The 19,938-nt window shown below is 35.8% G+C and overlaps 1 protein-coding gene and 1 long non-coding RNA gene across 2 annotated transcripts; both read left to right on the forward strand.

Annotated features, from left to right (window-relative positions):
- Positions 1-115: 115 nt before the first annotated feature.
- On the forward strand, positions 116-16,364 carry LOC139121971 (elongation factor-like GTPase 1). Its single transcript, XM_070687308.1, has 18 exons — positions 116-256; positions 1,240-1,379; positions 4,013-4,165; positions 4,994-5,127; positions 5,731-5,925; positions 6,569-6,726; positions 7,052-7,175; positions 7,532-7,611; positions 8,109-8,245; positions 8,736-8,858; positions 9,349-9,448; positions 9,901-10,031; positions 10,539-10,714; positions 11,663-11,936; positions 12,394-12,541; positions 12,946-13,841; positions 14,726-14,910; positions 15,633-16,364. The coding sequence occupies exons 2-18, from the start codon at positions 1,289-1,291 to the stop codon at positions 15,819-15,821; spliced, it is 3,294 nt and encodes a 1,097-aa protein (XP_070543409.1). The 5' UTR covers positions 116-256; positions 1,240-1,288; the 3' UTR covers positions 15,822-16,364.
- A 1,515-nt stretch (positions 16,365-17,879) lies between these two features.
- LOC139120999 (uncharacterized) lies at positions 17,880-18,246 on the forward strand. Its single transcript, XR_011549191.1, has 2 exons — positions 17,880-18,017; positions 18,111-18,246. It is a non-coding gene; the product is annotated as an uncharacterized lncRNA (long non-coding RNA).
- Positions 18,247-19,938: the final 1,692 nt, after the last annotated feature.

Consider the following 19,938-nt stretch of genomic DNA (forward strand, 5'->3'; position numbering starts at 1 on the left):
TGCGTAGCCAATTTCATTGGTTTTCCCTGAATGATTGACATCATAATCCATTGACATCATCGAGGCTACTCACGCCATCTAACGATGTAAAATAGAAATTCACTATGGGTGCGAGATAAGTTGAGATCACATGAGATCACGATCGGAAAACCAGGAAGTTGCGCAAGGTTCAGAAACTCGATGACATGTGTAGTATTGCAGACGTGTGTGACTACATTTTCAGACATATGCACCCATGACGTGATCGTAATATCAGGTTAGAAGTATACGATTTTCAACGATCACTTACAAGCGTTCATCCAAACTCTAAGACCATGGTCAAATCATTGACTTTTTTACGTCCATGGACCATGGTCAAATCTATTTATATATTATAATCCGTAGCCGGCCAGCCTTTCCCGACGAGTTTGTGTGGTGAGAAAAGGTGTGTCCACCTTTGTCCATCACAGAACATCATCGGGGAAAGTTGTGGACCTGCAAACTGCAGCAAGAATCACGTCCATGGGACGTCCATGTCGTGCGACTGTCGTTTAATCTATGTAAACGAGCGGAGTCTGTATTACCAACGTAATACAGTTCATCATGTCAGCATATTTCATCCATGTTATTAGCTGTGGGTCCATAGCTGTGGTGTTTTCAGACGGGATTCCTACCTTTTACGGGCTGATTTTGACGTTAACGACTTTTAATCACTCCACCACACGCAAAACACTACAGCTGTGGACAGCTGATATATTGACCGGCCTCAGAGCTCTGTAGTGTACGACTTCATCAGAGCCAGGTGAAGAAGTGACATCAGGTCACTTATTTGTTTTTAACGTCCACAGTGCATGGCCGTGCCCATATACACAACCATATTACTAGACCTCTTTCAAACGGTTAATTTTGTTTATTTTCTTTTTTTACATTTTATTATTTATTTATTAACTTGTTTTTTAGGGGACATCAGTGATGGAATTTGCATGAAAAGCAGACAAAATGATGTGATCATGATTAAGCTACAGTAAGGTGTCAAAACAACCAAACTCTAAAGGGGCATGTAGTTTGACTTCTGTGCACCACACTCTCTACAGTTCCATGTGATAATGATCGAGGGACTGTTGGTACATCATTTTTCATTACTTGTATACCATCCAATCACACTTTGCAGATTTTTCTTTTCCACAGTTGGAACAATTGTCCGATATCTCATCAGGCATTATATGCAGATTCAACAAGACTTTCCTTCCTATCCTACAGACCGATATACTATACTATTTAGCTGTGAGATTGGTGGTGGGAAGTAAAGATGAGAACGACAACATCACAAAAGCTTGCAGCTCTGCAACACAACCCGGCCAATATTAGAAATATATGTATACTAGCACATGTTGATCATGGTAAGTTGAAGTAAACAACAATAAGTTATCTCGGATGTCAGAAATCATTTCAGCAACAAGAATCTTTCGTACCCTTTCTGCCATAGACAATATGCACTTGGATTTAATCTATCACTTAAAATAATCAGGTTTATAAGTCATTTGTACACATCCAAATCTTTATACTCAAAAAATAGCATTTTGATATGCGCAAATCATTATAAAAATATTGTAACTCATGATGACAATGCAGGCTCCCCCTAAGTCACCAAAATGATTAGCCAACTGATTAGCCAAATCAAAATCTTGTAGCCACTTTGAGCAACTTTTAGCCACTTTATGATCTCAATTAAGCTTGGCAATTACAGCTTTCTTCGCATTCAGGAGTTCCTAATTTTACAAATCGAGATGTTTTGTATGATGTTCCTGATAGTTTTTTCATTAAAGACATATTTATTCAGTTTATATTGAATAATCTGTGTTTTTATGACATTTCCAGGATAGAAATACTTTTTCATTTCAGATGGTAAACTTTTACCACCAGAAATAAAATAAGGTATCAATTGAATTCTAAAATCTGGTGCTGTAGCAAAGTGAAGCGTATATTACACAGGTACAGAACATTTCTGCTGCATTCATTTAGTGTTCACAGTATGATAGCTTGTCATAAGCTACAAGCTTCTCATGAGCCAAATTTATGCAGTCATCCATAACCAAAATGTTTTTAGCCACAAGAATAAAAAAATGGTGCAGGAGAAAGCATTTAGTAGCACACTGGCAGTGTAGATACAATTTTGCCCCGGTGTTACTTGTATGTCATAGTTGTGATCAAGCAGGCTGAATAGCATTTTGAGTATGAGTATTTTCTTGAGACCAAAGGGTTTGGCAAAACATTACTCGTGTAAAACAAAACACAATGATATATGTTCATTTAAATTACTCACTGTTTGAGAGTATACATTGTTTTAATGATTATGATAACATTTTAACACAGATATATTTTCATGTGATATTTTGATATGATAAAGAAATGTCTGGTGATGTTGACTTCTACATCATTAAACTGGTGGTATCTACAAAAATATTAAAATAATTCAGAATCACATAATTTCTTGTATAGTTATAGCAGTTTGAAAAAGACCGAATTAACAATTTTAATGAATTGTTGCTTTAATGTTTACATGCAAAATTGCAATTCACAAATGTGATGATTTGACAATGGATATGCTTACTGCAATTACTGTCGACAATATCCCTTTGCAATGACTCTTAATAAATTTAATTTAAAACTGACAGTCAAGCTGAATGCCATTTAAATTGGAAGACACCAAAATTACCTTTTACCTATTGGACCACCCTAGGTGGCTCTTTTGAACCATAATTGTGCACTTCTTCATCCGTGACATCACATGATGAGATGACCTAGACTTGACCTTTCAGAAAACCTCAGTTTTTCTCCTCTTCCTTCGTATTATTGCTCCGTTTGTGAAATTTCCCTTTTAAATTACGGTTTTTACTATCAAACTGAGTAGTTGCAGGCCAAATTTTGATTCTAGCAAAGTAGGTAAAACTTCTAGATAGACTGAAGGACGAACGGGACTCACGGAAGTAAAGCAAACCCTCTATGTACTGCAGACGGAACAGTAACAATGTCTGCTCCACGTACCAGGGAACTTGTAACTTTGTAGAAAGGAGAGTAAACTGTTTCAATACATTGCAACTTTGTAGGAAGGAGGGTAAACTATTTCAACATCTTACAACATTTTATTGTTAGCTGTAGTTTTTTGTTGAGGTGCGTGGCACCTGGGCAGGAAAAATTCATTAGCCACTATGTTCGCCAAACTGGAATTTTTGTAGCCATTTTTAACTTTCTTTCGCATTTGGCTAATTGGCGATCGGGTAGCGGGAGCCCTGACAATGGTTGATTGAAATAAGGAAGTCAAGTAAGGATATTTTGGCCTTTTAGGTCTTTTTACAAGGAAAAGTAAACTTTAAAGAATTTGACAAGATTTTTCATGCAAGATTTTATATTTGCATAACAATGTTTACAGTTTGAAGATTCAAATCCAATAAAGTTAGTGTAGTATTAAAATAGAGATTTGTCTCAGGCATAAGTGGTAAAACATATTTTGTCCGAGGCATATGTCAACTATTTGCCAATTTCTAGACCAATGAAACAGGTTTACTGGTAGTAGCCTGCAGAGTTGTGAGTTCTTTCATCTGAATATTGTTTCATAGTCAAGTTGTTTGAAGTAATAAACTTATTGCACACAGGAAACTTTAACAATTGTTCTCATGAATTTTTATGCTATCTTTATGATCAGGCTCGTTGAACTTTCCCTCAAATTGCACAGTTTACTAAATCATATTTGTCACTGATTCTTGACGAATGAAAGGACGTCGATTATTATGACTTAAGTAGCATTCATGTTGGAATTTAATCAACCCATAGCATTTATTCAATTCAGTACCTGTGACATCATTTTTAGGTGTTTTTAGTTGTTGTCAGGAGATACCTACTATCATGTATATATCATCCATATTCATTTATTTCACAGTATTTAAATCATAACCAAAAAGAGGATTTTGTAAAGTTTATATTTACTCTCAATATTGGTGATATGTCTTGAAATATCAAAACTTCTACATTCCAGGGAAGACAACAATAGCCGATTGTTTAATTGCAAGTAATGGAATTATATCTCAAAGACTGGCTGGAAAACTGCGTTATATGGACAGCAGAGAGGATGAACAGATAAGAGGCATTACCATGAAATCAAGTGCTATATCATTGCATTTTATCAAAGGTAATGATGACCTTCGTAGATACTTGTGTCAAATTGCCTCACATCTGTGTATTTCACAATTCCTCTTACTTCCAATACAGCCATGCATTCAATGAAGAACATAGACTGAGTTGTTGTGACTTCCCTGTTTCCCATGATGTTTTGGTCCTGCAATCTGTCTATCAATGCCCTAGATTTCACAATTTGAAAGATTAGTATATTCTGCAGCAACAAATAGTACTGTTAGATGGAACTCATAGAATAAATTTTATGGTCAGTGTACATTGTATGTAAAAAGTAATAAGCACTAAGGATTGAAATGAAGTAGCAAATGTGATCTTCCTGTTGAGTTTCACAAAACTATAAGTAGATATTGCTAAAATACTGTCATTGTGACTTCGTGTTTTTTTAGCAATCATGGCCTGCGTAGCTGTTGAACAAAATTTTGATTAGCAAATATCCCCAGTACTAGTACTAGAACATAGGAGTCTACATTTGTATGAAAGATTCCATCACCATGATTGTCTTCACATTTGAAAGTTTCTTGGTGACTACAGGATGGTTTCAATGTCTTTTGCTCTCTCTGGAAGTTCAAATCCATTGTTTTTCTGCAGAAATGTATCGGCTATCCATGGCAATGTAGTGAACATTAATTTTAGCAACATAATGATTAGTGAAGCCAGATATCTTTGTTTTTTCCCTCTAAAAAGGTACACTCGTAAAAAGACATGTAATAATATTTTTGAACAACTATGGGTGATTGACATCAAATTGGAGGAATTATAGTAAATGAAGTGTTGACCTTTTGAAGCACCACTTACTAAATTTATGTACAATCTCATTTTTCAGACCAAAAAGACTATCTTGTAAATCTGATAGATTCTCCTGGTCATGTAGATTTCTCCAGTGAAGTATCAACTGCTGTAAGATTGTGTGATGGTGCTCTTATCATAGTTGATGTTGTTGAAGGAGTATGTCCACAGGTAAATATTCTTTCTAATGTCATATATTGGTGAGTTTCTACAAGTTCAAAAGGTTAATACATGCAAATTATTCAGACTTCAACAGGGGTCTTGAAAGAAGTTTCATTCATCTGATTAAGAGCGTCAATTCTTCAAAACTTTACAGTATTTAGTAAGCTGGTGAGAAGTGATCTGATTAAATTTTTGATCAAAATGTAAATTAGGCAAGGTAGAAAATTTATCAAAAAAAAGATGAGAAATTTGTTACCTCTTGACAAGTATATAATTGAGACTGACATATAAAATTGAGATGTGTGGAAAGTATTAAAATGATCATATCTGTATGTCTTCTTATATCAACCTTTGCTCTGTATATTGCAAAATATTTCTCTCAAGCTTAATACATATCACTCATCAGAATTGCTTAAAAAGTGTCCAGAGTATTCAGACCGCTTGCTAACAGAAATACATTGTAAATGTGACGTGAAAGATTTTATCTTACTGAATTGTCAACATTAATGATGTTGTGACTTGACACTTGTATGGTTGTGTAAATCAGACAAGTTCACTTATTGTTTTTAGTCACCAAATAAACCACACAGTGTTATTGTATTTTTGTTCCAGACCCATGTAGTCCTGCGCCAGGCTTGGCTGGAAAACATCAAACCAGTACTGGTTCTGAACAAAATTGACAGACTTATAACAGAACTGAAGTACAGTCCAATGGAAGCACATTTACACCTACAGCAGATATTAGAGCAAGTCAATGCAGTCACTGGTGCATTGTTTGCATCGGATGTCATGGAAAAATCTGCCAGTGTAAGTATCAACTCAAGTGAAATCACACAATGTACAACTTTCATTGATAGGTGGAAAATAGCTGTTCACTCTACTTGGAGAATAATTAGCTTAGTAAAATTGATTTTTGATGTGACTTTTGAATACTGTTTATAATTATATCTCAGACTCTATTATGGTTATGCCTGTGAATTTGTAGATTGACAGTATAACAACCTACTTTTACATATACTTTTTATGAAGTCTGTATATTCAAGGCAAATCTATGTATGAGTGATATTTTGTTGCCAGCATTTATAGCAGTGTCCAGTCCAGCTATCATCACACAATGCAAATAGATCCTGCAACAAAATTTTGTTTTCAAGGCATAATTGTTTTGTACTTGTTGGCTTGACTGTCTTGCATTTTTACTCGAAGAATATGCTTCAACAATGATTTAGACATGACCATGAATTGCAAATGAATCAAAAGAACAAGGTTTCATCTGAAAATAGCAAGACCATGGTGCCATTTGATTTTATGCAAATACTCCGCAATTGAACTAAAAACAACAACATATTTATTTGTGAAGCCAGATATGTTCCATAAACATTCCATAAACGTAATGCTTCAGAGAATGGTTTATCGTGTGACATTGTTGGCTTGTACTTTTTCCTTGAATCAGAAATCCAATGGTAATGATGACACAACTCAACAAACAACAGGAGAGCAAGTTTATGATTGGAGTGCTGGACTAGAAGAAACAGACGATTCCAGTTTGTATTTTTCACCAGATCAAGGCAATGTTATCTTTGCTAGTGCCATAGATGGATGGGGATTTAGGTAATGTTTCAATTTTAACAAAGCAGTCCTGATGAGATGATAAAGTGTACCTGTAAGAACTCTGTTTGTTGAATTATCCAGTTTTATAATCAGTAGAGAGTGATCTTTCTGTTCCTCCATGTAATTCTCAATGTTATGTTTCAAAGTGACAAAAATTAGTGATCACATGGCAGAAAAAAACTTAGAATCATACTCAGTGAATTAACTTCTCATACACTTATATATGATCTCAGCTAACAGTTACATTACAAACAATTAAGTGAATGTATAAACTATAGTGTTACAGTGCATCATTGGTTCATTCAAGTCTGTTTTTATCCCCCAGTATCAGTCACTTTGCTGATATGTACGCCAGTAAACTCAACATCAAAGCAGACATCCTGAGGAAGACACTGTGGGGAGATTTCTATCTCAACACCAAAACAAAGAGAATTATGAAAGGTGCACAAGTAAGTCCATGGTCTCAAAAACCATCTACCATTTCCCAGCTTTGTTAGACATCGGTCGAAATCTGTGGAGTTTCGTTCAAACATTGATGATGTTGTTCAAAAGATCCAGAACTGTGTCAAGTTTTGAGGCATACAAGTACATGCAGTTACAGTAGCTCTTGGGCAATAATGGCATTAATGTTTGTTACTGTAGAATTCCTGCATTTCAGTTGTTTGATAAAGGTGTTTCTGGCTGTCTTTCATAAAATACTTCAAACCATATTTTGTCAAGGTCTCTGGAAATTACAAAGTGAATCCATCTGTAACTAATTTTCAGGTATATATTACTTGATGAACTATTTTGTTTTTACCCTCAGAACAAAGCAAAGAAACCACTGTTTGTACAGTTTGTTTTGGAAAATCTGTGGTCAGTGTATGAAGCAGTCCAAATAAGAAGGTTAGTATGGAAGTTTTAGTGACAGAATACAAGGATTCCATATTTTGAAAATTTCATTGTTTATTAATCAATTAATGTGAAGTCAAACTGTGATTTTAGTCTGTCTACATTCTCATTTCATAATCATGTCTGTTACTGATGATGTGTCCAATGTTCAAGCAAGTTATGCATTTCAATAAATTGAATATGTACAGCCTAGAGTTGTGTATCCGCTCCTTTTAGTGAACCATACTGAATGAAAGGACAGCATTTAGTGTACAAAGACACAAATTTATCATTGTTGGTATGAAATTCAGAGAGATTCTTAGAAATGGTATACTGTATTGTAACAGCTGAAACAATTTTACCTTGCAGTTTTACCATGTGAATAATTATGATAAACTGTTCACTCTGATATATGTAAACCTTTAGAAAAAAGGGAGAAATTCAATTTTTGGCTTGTATCATTTATTTTTGACCCCTTTGCTTAACTTACTTGTCTATGTCATTCATTACAGGGATACTGATAAAATAGAGAAAATTGTCAAGTCTCTGAATTTGAAGATTTCTAATCGTGATGCACGCCATAATGATGGCAGAATTCATCTTCAAGCTATCTGTAACCAATGGTTACCATTGTCAAAAGCTATTCTGTGTATCCTTATTAAGACTCAGCATCAATGATTGGATCTGTTTGAAGCATAGCGAACATTGGAGTATGTGAACAGTGCATGAAATACAAAGAACGTTCCTTTAACAGCATTGAACCAAAGTAACTGAAAGGCCAAGTTGACAGAAAAGAATCATTTGCAAATGATGACACCACAGGAATAGGAACAGAGATCACACTCTTTGATCTCAAACCAATATAAGGACAGAAATAGATGCATGCTACATAAATTGTCTGACATTTGAACATATACTCGCCAAAATTTATTTTTATTAATTTGACAAGGGCTTCATTTTGGAAGTCTGCGGTTCTGATATTTGTTGTGATTTCAAATTCATTTGAGATTAGAATGTGGTAAGTCTACAGGACTTTGATGCTCCTTTGATCCATATTTGCTTGATAAATGCCACATCATATGTTGCTATATTCATTATTCTCAGTGTGAGGCATCTTGATTTCCTTGACTGTAGCATAGCCATGGTTGTAGACAAACTTCCCAGTCCATTTGATATCAATGAAGAGAGAGTTGAGAAATTAATGTGCAGTGGTGGAAGAAGCTTTGACTCCCTGCCACCACAAACACAAGAATTGAAAAAAGGTAAAGAAAACACATGAACTTAAGTTTTTATCAATAATTTAACCCTTTTTGTGCCATGCCCAGATCTGTCATCCTACCAAGTAAGTAAAAGCTAAATTTCACTGACTTGGCAGGATGCAGGTTAAAGGTCATGCCAGGCAAATCGCTTGTCATTTCTTTGATTGTATGTTGGTTTCCCTATCAATGATATTACCCCTTCATTACTTAAGATTTTACATCATTTGAATCATAATAATATCACAATTTTTCTTTGAATGATAAAAAATTTCAAACAATGGTGCTGTTATATCATACAGTTTTCACTGAAATATTAGTTCCAATACGGTAAGTTGTTATATTGGAAACACGTGTATTCATGTTCACAGAAACAACAACAGAAATAAATGAATGATAAATCTTTCAAACACTTTCTGACATGAATTTTATATCTCAATTATAATATTTTTATGAAACATCGAATGAAAAAGATATTGATAACTTCTTGCCACAGATTTTCAAGCTTGCAGTGCATCCTCAGAAGCTCCTACTATTATTTATATATCCAAGATGTTCCAAGTTGACAAGAAAGCATTGCCTCAGAACAGACAACGGTAAGGACTGCATAATTGAACTGAGGATACAAACGCTTTCTGAAAACATGATTATCAGTTTCATACTGGCTTTGTGCATACAGTTACATCAATCTCTGTCATATACGGGATCCATAAATTTCTGTTCAGTAAAACTGTTGTACATATTTCAATGTCCAAGTTGTCAAACTGATATGTACTGTAATCACATAATTCATGTACTGCTTATTGAATGAAACTGTGTTTGGGTAATGTCACAGAATCTATCATGGTCTTGTAATACACTGTAAAAGAAATGTGGTGTACTGTGTGAAACTTGAAGTAGTGAATGGGAAGTTTTTGAAATAATGTGTGAAACACATGAAATACTACAAAACTGTTTTACCTCCACACTTCTGCGTGATGTAGTGTTATTGTATGTATTCAACTGATATCACCTATGTGTTGTTTGTTTCAAATTGCCGGGCATGTAGACCTCTTACACATGAAGAAATTCAACAGAAAAGAGAATTAGCAAGACAAAAACATGCAGAAAGACTTGCTAATGCTTCCATGGATACCAACAATGAGAAAAGTGAAGAAAAAAGCAGTGCTACTGTGTCCGGTAAACTCCATTAATCTGCTTGAAATTGTATTAATGCTTTATTGTAGAACATATTCTCTGTGCTTGAACTTGTCTTATAGCTAGAACAGCCATCAAAAGACATGAATTATCAAAATATACAAACATTAATTGCTTATAAAATTCATGCTTCATGTCACTGTGATAGTGTCCTCATACATTTTGTTGTGATGTATAGATTTACTTCAAAGTGCCAAGAAAACATATACATGTATTTCAAAAGGTACTGTGCACTGCAGTCTTTGAAGATGAAATTTTCAGATTTGAAAATGAAAGGATTGTTCTTGCAGCTAGTATCAATAATTATGACTAGGTCTGACAACCACACAGACTTTTGAAGAGGGACGTTCCTGATTTATGTGTTAAAACTCATTTCAGTGTGAAAACATCAAGAATGTAATAAATGAATACAGCAAAAAACTGAAACATGAAAAGTTGCTGAAAGAAATATGAGAAGTTAATATATCTTTTGAATATTCATGAATTCAGGTGATCAAGCAGCAGCAGCAGTGAGCGGTGAAGTTCAAGAAATTGCTGAAAAAGTCAAAGATGAAAATGGAGAGACTTTCATTGCATTTGCCAGGATATTCAGTGGTTGTGTGAAGAAAGGACAGAAGATATTTATTCTTGGTCCAAAACATGATCCATCAAAGGCAATACTTCAGGTAAAGAAAAGGCTGTGAAAGGTATTAATTTGGTTTGTCCCAGCTGTGGTCAGACTCAATGAAAGGGCTAGTAACTAATTTTTGATGATTTTTCCCACTTTTTGGTTTTGTAATGTAAGTTACAGAGTCTTGTTCCAACTCCTGAAAACATGTTGAGATACATTTAGCTTGTCATCTCAGCATGTATGTTTGTATTGGTATTGTTGACAGGTAAATTCTGCGAACTAGAATTCAAATATGAACAATGACAGTGCACTTTTTACATGTATAGGCACTGTGTTGGCAAGTTAATTAGTGCATGTTTCAACATGCTATGGGGAGAAGAACAAGAACTTGCCATTGACATTTAAAAAAGATAGTAAAAATACCATGAAAAGTTACGACTTCTGGCTCTTTAAATTATTGTACAAGGCGTGGCTCAATTCATAATGTCTGATTACAACTTTGCAAACATTAAGATAAAATACTATGATCTACAGTTTTGTCTTGATGTATGATGGCAATTGGTTACTATGTAAATGTGATCCTATTGCTGATGTCAAATTGCAAGGTTTACATCAGCAAATTTTGGTTCAAGCAAATTGTTTACAGTAACAGAATCAGTCCATTAAAGAAGGAATGAAGGCGACAGTCATGCTAGTTACACCACATTTGTAATATTAACTGTAGTTGTGAAATTGTTTTTTAAAGGATGGGGATTTAGCTGAATGGTTTTGACTTTGATGTCATTGCTAGTTGACTGGGTGCCATATGTTGTGAGTTTGAATCTGATTGAACATCTACTGTATTGTATGCAGTACTTATACTTTACTGTAGTAAGACCATGGATTTGCAGGAATTTATTGTTGAGTGTTCCATAACAAAGCTAACTAGGTATACAGTTTGCATTACCATAGTGTTCATTACTTTCCTTGCACAGTGATGTATGTCCAAACTTTGATTTTTCAGGGCGAAGAAGCTATCAGCACTGAAACTCTGGATAAGATGGAAAACACAAAACACATTGCACACACTACAATTGATGAGGTTTACTTATTGATGGGAAGAGAGTTAGAAAGTATGGAGGAAATCCCAGCCGGCAATGTCTTTGGAATTTCGGGTCTTGAAGATCATGTGCTGAAATCGGCCACTGCTTCCAACACAGTTGTGTGTCCACCGTTCACTGAAATGGCATTTGAGGCGGCTGCTATTGTTAGAGTGGCAGTTGAACCAACACATGCAGGTATGATATACGATCCTATTCTTTTTATTTGTACATGCAGGGTAAAATTTCCTTGCCCCCCAAAAACTTTCCTGAGTTAATGATGTCTCAATTTAACTCAATACACTGGTGATAGGTGTCCTTTTTGCTGTGTTCAAAGAGTATTTATACTCAGGAAATGAAAATTTAAAAATCAGTGTTTGATTCACATTCTGTATGAGACATTTTTCACCGTATTTTCAACAGACTGTACGTCCAAAACACAAAACTCTATCAGATGATATCCAAAAATGTAAAAATGTGGAAACAATTTGTCAATTCTCATTGTTAGTGATATTTTTCAGTGAATGTTGAAGAAAGGTATTGTTCTACAAGCCACACATCCATGCCCTATTATCTAGAAGCAGTGAGAATATTCCGATGAATGGATAAAGTTTGTTCAAATGACTTGAATTTGAACTTTCTATCATATCTACAGCTGATATGCCATCTCTAGTCAAGGGTATGAAATTACTGAATCAAGCTGATTCTTGTGTTGAGACACTGGTTCAAGAAACAGGTGAACACGTGATAGTAGCGGCTGGTGAAGTGCATCTTCAAAGATGTCTGGATGATCTTAGAGATAGGTAAGTGACTATTCACACACTTGTTGATATATTGTGTATAAAGTAAATAAAAAACTTTCAATATTTTGAGGAAACAAAACCTGGTAATAGACTTGATTAATCTGTTGGCATGAATACCTTTGTAGTGATGGATGTTTCATGAGCATGGATGTGTAATGGTGATAATCTTGAATTGTATGGCTCTATGATATAAATAGTCTAACACATTACAGTATTTATATTCAAGATGATGAAACTATTTCTATATTTAGACATTCTATTAATATCGCTTGGCTTACAATAACCAGAAAATATCCTATTTGTAGACTCAATTCAAACTTCTTAGCATGATTTTATCAAAATTATATATGACATTGATTTTGCCATAAGCTTGTCATCATTTGTTTTCCATTTCTTTTCTATAGATTTGCTAAAATTGAAATCAGTGTTTCAGCACCCATCATTCCATTTAGAGAGACGATAATACCGCCCCCAACCATTGACATGGTAAATGAAGTCATTGATTGTGAAAACCAGATACAGAGAAATCGAAACCTGGATGAGTTACTTGATGAAGATACTGAGATAATGCCTGATGGATTGGTGAAGATGCAGACAGCAAACAGACAGTGTAGTATATGTATGCGTGCCATTCCTCTGCCTGAACCTGTAACAGAACTGTTGGAAATTAACGCTGAAGTGATCAAAGTGTTAGATAAAGTGGCTAGGGGAAAGATGGATGAAGGCAGGCTTAGTTCTGCAATGTTGGAAAAAATTATGGAATTCCGGAAAACATTGGAAAGGACCTTTCAAGAAGCCGGAAAGAAATGGAAGAATACAATGGGAGAGATCTGGTCATTTGGACCCAGGCATTGTGGACCAAATATCCTCTTAAACAGAATTGCGGACTATAAAAGACCCTCTGTCTGGGACTTCCTTGAGGAAGGTGTGGAGAGGACAGCGTCCGCTTTGAGAGAATTTGACAACAGTGTCATCAGTGGATTTCAGTTGGCCACATTATCAGGTCCTATGTGTGATGAACCTATGATGGGTGTGTGCTTTGCTATGGAAGGATGGGACATCAATGTATCAAAAGTGACTGCCAAAGACAAGACTCCAAGGGAGACCCCGCAGGCAGGACAAAATGAAATCACAAATGCAACTTCAGGAAATGCAGAGGGTGTTGAACGATTTGGACCGTTTTCAGGACAGATGATTTCTACGGTGAAAGATGCATGCAAAGTGTCATTTCAAGTACAACCACAAAGACTTTGTGCTGCCATGTACAAATGTGACATTCAAGCTACAGCTGATGTTTTAGGTAAGTTTGTGTCTGGCCAGGCCCACAGCTATGGACACAATCAAAAACAAGGCTCGGTGTAAGCTTCACAAATGTCCCTGATATTTTCAGGGAGGTGATATGCAAATAAGTAGAACACAATAAACAATCAGACCAAAGTACATTTAACCTTTGCTGACCTGCATTGCATAGTGTTTTGCATTGCTATGGAAAATGATAATGCTTACAATCAGAATTACTTTACTGCTAGTGCAGGTTATCTACTGACCTTACATTGCATCTCATGAACATTTAATACAATAAATTTGTGTCCAATAGACTACATGTAGTCTGTGGCATTTGCAGGTACAAATGTTACATGCGCACTGGCTTGTGTGGAAGTAGAATCTCTACAGAAACTCTACAGCTGGGCTAGTCTAGTGTGTTTTAAATGTTAAAGTGTGATGCAAGTAGTCAAAAACATAAACTTAATTCTCTGTCAGATTTTATAAGCAATGGACAGAACTTTATCTAAGCTCTTTTAGTGAATAATCATCCCTATAGAGAATTCAGAATCTGATAACATTCATTGTCAATATCATTCATTCTGTACTAAAGTTAATTTTACATTCATACATATTGAAAAATTGTTCCTTTTTCTCCCAGTCTTATCTATTACTATACATTGAATTTCTATTTTTCACCAGTTCCATATGATTTGAAATAGAGTTGTAACTTTACCATAGATGGTAATAGAGTTGTATAATGCATGGTGGTGGAAAGAATAATCAACACTCTTCGTTGAAGCAACAAGTTCGACTGTCTAAAAAAGTCTGGCATGTTAGAATCACTTGCAATTGCACTCAAACACACCTCAGAAGCACACTTAAACTTAAATAGAGAAATGTTTGTCTGTTGTGTGACAGGTCGAATGTATGCTGTGATAAGCAAAAGGAATGGTCGTATTTTACAAGAAGAAATGAAGGAAGGAACAGCAGTGTTTATGGTGAAAGCTGTCTTACCAATCGCTGAAAGTTTTGGCTTTGCTGAAGAGATCAGGAAAAGAACAAGTGGACAGGCTAGTCCACAGCTATTCTTCAGTCACTGGGAGGTCTGTACGTTTCTGTGTAGTCATTGCATTTATCATTAGTGATATAAAGTGGTTACTTTGAGTTTTCCAATCACAGTAATGGATTGTCGAATTTCAAACATGTAACGGGTAACATGCCCTCAAACGTGGTGCAACATGCCACAAAGTACTATTGGATACAAGACATTCTGTCATGGTACAGCTGTCATGTTAGCAGATAATCTGCGCAAAATTTGAACCAATTTAAAGGGTTTAAAACTATAATTATTACAGGAGAGGCTGTCGTAAATCCAATTCTGAAATTGAGTATGTCGAATTGGAAAGTTATGTCCCCACATCCATAAAAATCAACCATTAGATCTTGGAAAGAACTGGTGTATCCAGACAAAACTGCAGATCAAGATTACTTAAATCTTTTTGCAGTCATTCTACTGTTGCAAAATCAATAACATGGCTGTCTACCATATAAGAATGTACACTGGTAATTCTAGAAAAATGTATGCTAGCCATACAAACTCGGAAATAATTTTGTCAAATCTCGGATGTGAAAACCTTTTAGGTGCTTGCATTCTGGCCACCCCACTCAAAATCTAATGGTTCCTCCCTTATTATACAAATCATACAGTGTTGGCATTCTGACCACCCCATCCAACATTTAATGTACCATCCCTTATTGTACAATGTCACCCCTTTGCATTCAAAACACATTATGATTTTACATGAATTTTTTGCTTTGTTCATAGATTGTAGCTAGTGATCCATTCTGGGTACCATCTACAGAAGAGGAACTATTACACTTTGGTGAGAAGGCTGATTCCGACAACCAGGCCAGGAAATACATGGATAGTGTGAGGAGAAGGAAGGGCCTACATGTGGAAGAAAAAATTGTGGAACACGCTGAAAAACAGAGAACTTTAGGAAAGAATAAATGAAAGAAAGACTTTGACTTGTGTTGCCAGTAATACTCATCTGTGCATTTCACACCTGATATCTGTCTTATGGCATTTGATATCATCTTACATCTATGGTGTGTTCATCAGTTCTAGAATGATAATATCATTTCATTGTCAATCACTACCAGTCACATTTGCACTTTTCTCAATTAATTTAGTAAAATTTAGGAATGGCGAGAGAAAGAGGAAAATTATCCAATCAACACAATACAGGATGAGAAATCCATGAATGCTGGAGGATTGAAATTCCTTGACAGTTGAAGATGACTTCTTCAAAGACTGACAGTTCCAATGCTATACACTCATTGCTTCAATCGTACGATTTACCAAATAATAATGATATTTAATGTACACTTATTGATTGTCACTTTGTTATGATTATTTCTATGGATTCAGCTTAATATATATTCAAATGACTCTCTGGCAATGTCATACAGAGTATGGTTTGGATCATTTGACAACCATTGATCATAGAACTATATCAGAAAATAGGAATTAAAGTGTTCATGTTTCATCGTCAAAGAGTGTTTCAATGTGTGTTTTCATTTGGATATAATTATTGGGGGACCCTTACATTGGCCATTGGAAGATGCTTTAAATTTGCCATTGGGAAGTAGTCAGACAGTTGTCCATGTGCTACAAGTGTCAGAACATTCCGCATGTATTTAAGGTGCCTCCCTTCCATTTCCAATGTGTCGGGTGACGTCTCTACAACTTGGTTTTCTGAATAATCCATTGTTATTCTCGCAACCATAGCAACAGTGCACCCTAACCGACTGTAAACAAGTATATAGTGTGGATTTTAGGGAGGGTCATGAGCAGTGATAATAAGGTGCTGAGAAATAATTGGAAAAAACTCAAGATTTGATTAAAGAAGACTTCTGTTTTAACTTCAGCAGCCTTCTGCCTTGCACAGAATTTCAGATCCCCTCTGAAATTCTGCCTTGCACAGAATTTCAGATCCCCTCTGAAATGCGTATTCACTGTGTTGTTTAGAAACACACTGTGTTGTTTTTGTATTAAACTATATACCATCACTAGTGACATATGCCTGAATATCTTCCCTTCTGCTCAAGACAAATTTGCACAACTTAAGGGTGGCCCATTTCTGGGGGCCGGAAGATTTTAAAAAAAATGTTGCTGGCCAAATGCTGGAAAAAATTGTCTCTGCAGAAGGGAAGGGAAAAAATTGCTTCGAAGCAACCTCAGAGAAAAAATTGCTGCCAGGGTGGGTAAAAATTTTTATCATACCGATTTCCTCCAGCCCCCCCCCCCCCCCCCCCCCCCCCCGAAATCAACTGGGCCACCCCTTATCAAGTTCGTTCTGCATCTTCCTGATTTGTGTTGCCGTGAATTATGCTGTACTCAATACATATAGATTCCACTACATTGGTAATGCAGCTTCAAAACAGCAAAGTATGGATATTTTTACATTGGTAAAGCATGTATACATATCGCATTACATGCAGTGCAGGCAAAATAGGAATGAGTGAGCTGTTCTAAATTTCTTATGGTCTATCTTTTAATGTTGGAATCCATCGCAGTCGCTTGTGGTTCGATATATTGGCCCCGGTAAGCACTATGGCTCTCTTTCTAATGCTTACAGGGGCTCTCCCTGTGTATCAAACCACAAACATCTGTCATTAAAAGATTACTTAAACCACAGTACCTCTACCCTGGGTGGAGATACGAGACAGTTTGAACCCATCTGAAGAGTTTAAAGTTGGAGAGACTCAATAAATCACAGAAAATAGTCACAGTCATCAAAAGTTGTAAAGACAAGTAAATTTTCAGTTTATTTGGAATTGGAATTATCGGGCCAAAACTTTGTGGTATCGTATTTTGAAAGCTCTGACAAGTCACCCAAAGTTTACAGGTATCTCACTGTACTGACATGAACTTTAACATGGTCACCATGTTCTCCTGTCAGGCCATTTTAAATTCGTTTTGTGATGGTAGCATCTTCTATGGTATTCTAACGGGGGCATTGCGTGAAGGGTACAGGGTAAACATATATACCGCGGTTTTGAAACCCCCCCCCCCCCCCCCCCTTTGCCTCATGTACTTTCGTCTGAGGAAATTTTGATAAAATCTATTGTTCCGTGCTTTTTTGCCTCAAGCACGATTTGACTCGTCATTCTGTATAAAATGTAAAGTTTTGAAGCCACCATTAAGGTAAAAAATTTAACACCCGGATTGCATGTTGATTAGTGTATTATCTTGAGTCTGCTTTAGACTATCGGGCTCTGATGACAACATGTATCTTAGGGCTAGAAGACATTATTAGTCGTAACAACAGTGTAAACATTGTTTACAGTATTGATACACTTTTAATCTCCCTAATGACATTTCGTTCATGATTGTAAATTTGAACATTGTTAATAAAACTACCTCATTTCAGTCATGCTTGTTCACTTAATATATAAAGCACCCAACTGCACTTGCCTTTAAGTAAACTCCCACTTTCTTCAGTGTTACTTCTTGACTTCAAGAATTTCGACCCGATTTGGGCAGTTCGGACGACCGTTGGTATAAAACAAGGTCGGTTCAATGCTTCACTCAGCAATCTGCCAAAATCGGGTAGAAATTTTGGAAATCAAGAAGCTGCACCGATGAAAGTGGAAGTTGCTTGAAGGCCTGTGCATGTGTATGATGACAGATGGCGCCCTTCCTATTATTTGCTGTTTACGGAGATTGCAAATGCTATAACTGGAGACCCTATTTCCGAGGATCTGTGCCACAACCGCGAGAATTTTGCATAAATTGTAAATAACAATCAGGATTCAAGTGTAGTTTGATGTTTATAATTATAAGTATACAGTGATGACAGAAATATTATTTATCAAAAATGTTCATATTTAAATTATACGAATGATATGAGCTTAGGCCTATAGACTATTTTTACATTTTTCTGTACTAAAATAATGCCTTCTGGACCAATGTCAAACATTGTCTGAGGACGACCGGTGTCGAAAACATTTCTATCCAAGGGGCGCTGTCATTGAAATGATATACACTTTCTATAGAGGAATTTTAGGCTGCGTTCACAAAAAACGGTTAGGGGGGGGGGGCTGGAGGAATTCAGGGGGGATTCGAAAATTTTGGGGGTAGTGGAGGGGGGACTTGAAAATTTTGCTCTACCTGTAGGGGGGACTTGAAAATTTTTGGTCCCTTTGAGTTTTACATTCAATTCCAAGTTTTTGTAGGTAATTCAATGAAAAATGAATACCATTTTTTATGTCATCAAAATGTTGTAATGTTAGTAATAATTTAACAAAATCTAGAACCATTTTGTCACATTTCATGACTTCTATCTCGAAAAAATCTAAACGTGTGATTTGCCGTAAAAAACAAACTTGAGCCTCGTAACTTAGGTGCAACTGTTAATGATTTCTGCAATTTTTCTATGCAATATAACAACTACAGTTTCTTGCTATCTCCCTACAGCATGCTCAAACACACAATATTTAGTTTGTCGTCAAAGCCTGTGTATATAAATATAAATATGTATGGAGTCCAGACTGACAGTCAGTTGTCAGTGATACAAAGGCAATGGTACACATACATAGATCTAGGCTGTGATAGCAAGCTGAATACTGGACAATTCAACATGCTGTAGGGAGTAGAACAAGAACGCAGTTGTAAAACTGAACAAAAATATTGCCAAAATTATCAAAGTTAATACAGCTACTGCCTACGGGTAGTGTCACTATCAGATACTACCCTGCTACTGTAGTATCACTGTTACTGCATACCTGAACAGTGACAGAGATAGCTCTGACTCTGATGTACATGGTAGTTGAAGAAGAGTTTTGGTCAAATGACACTCATGACAGTGAAACTCACTTGTACACAAGATCAGGCCAGAGAGCAACACATGGAAGAAAACATAGAAATGTTTGAATTCTGGCATATGAGAATAATCAAATATTAAAGAAAAAAGATGGGGTCACCATGCTTGATTTTCTAAATTTTCACACTCTTATTATAAAATGATACAGAAGTAAAACTTTTAATAGTAAAGACTAAAAGAAAAAATATGTGACCAAATGGAATTATTTATTTTTTAACCAAATTTGCAATTGTCACACCCTAA

The sequence above is a fragment of the Ptychodera flava genome, chromosome 21, assembly GCF_041260155.1.
Source record: "Ptychodera flava strain L36383 chromosome 21, AS_Pfla_20210202, whole genome shotgun sequence".
In the NCBI taxonomy this organism is placed as follows: domain Eukaryota; kingdom Metazoa; phylum Hemichordata; class Enteropneusta; family Ptychoderidae; genus Ptychodera; species Ptychodera flava.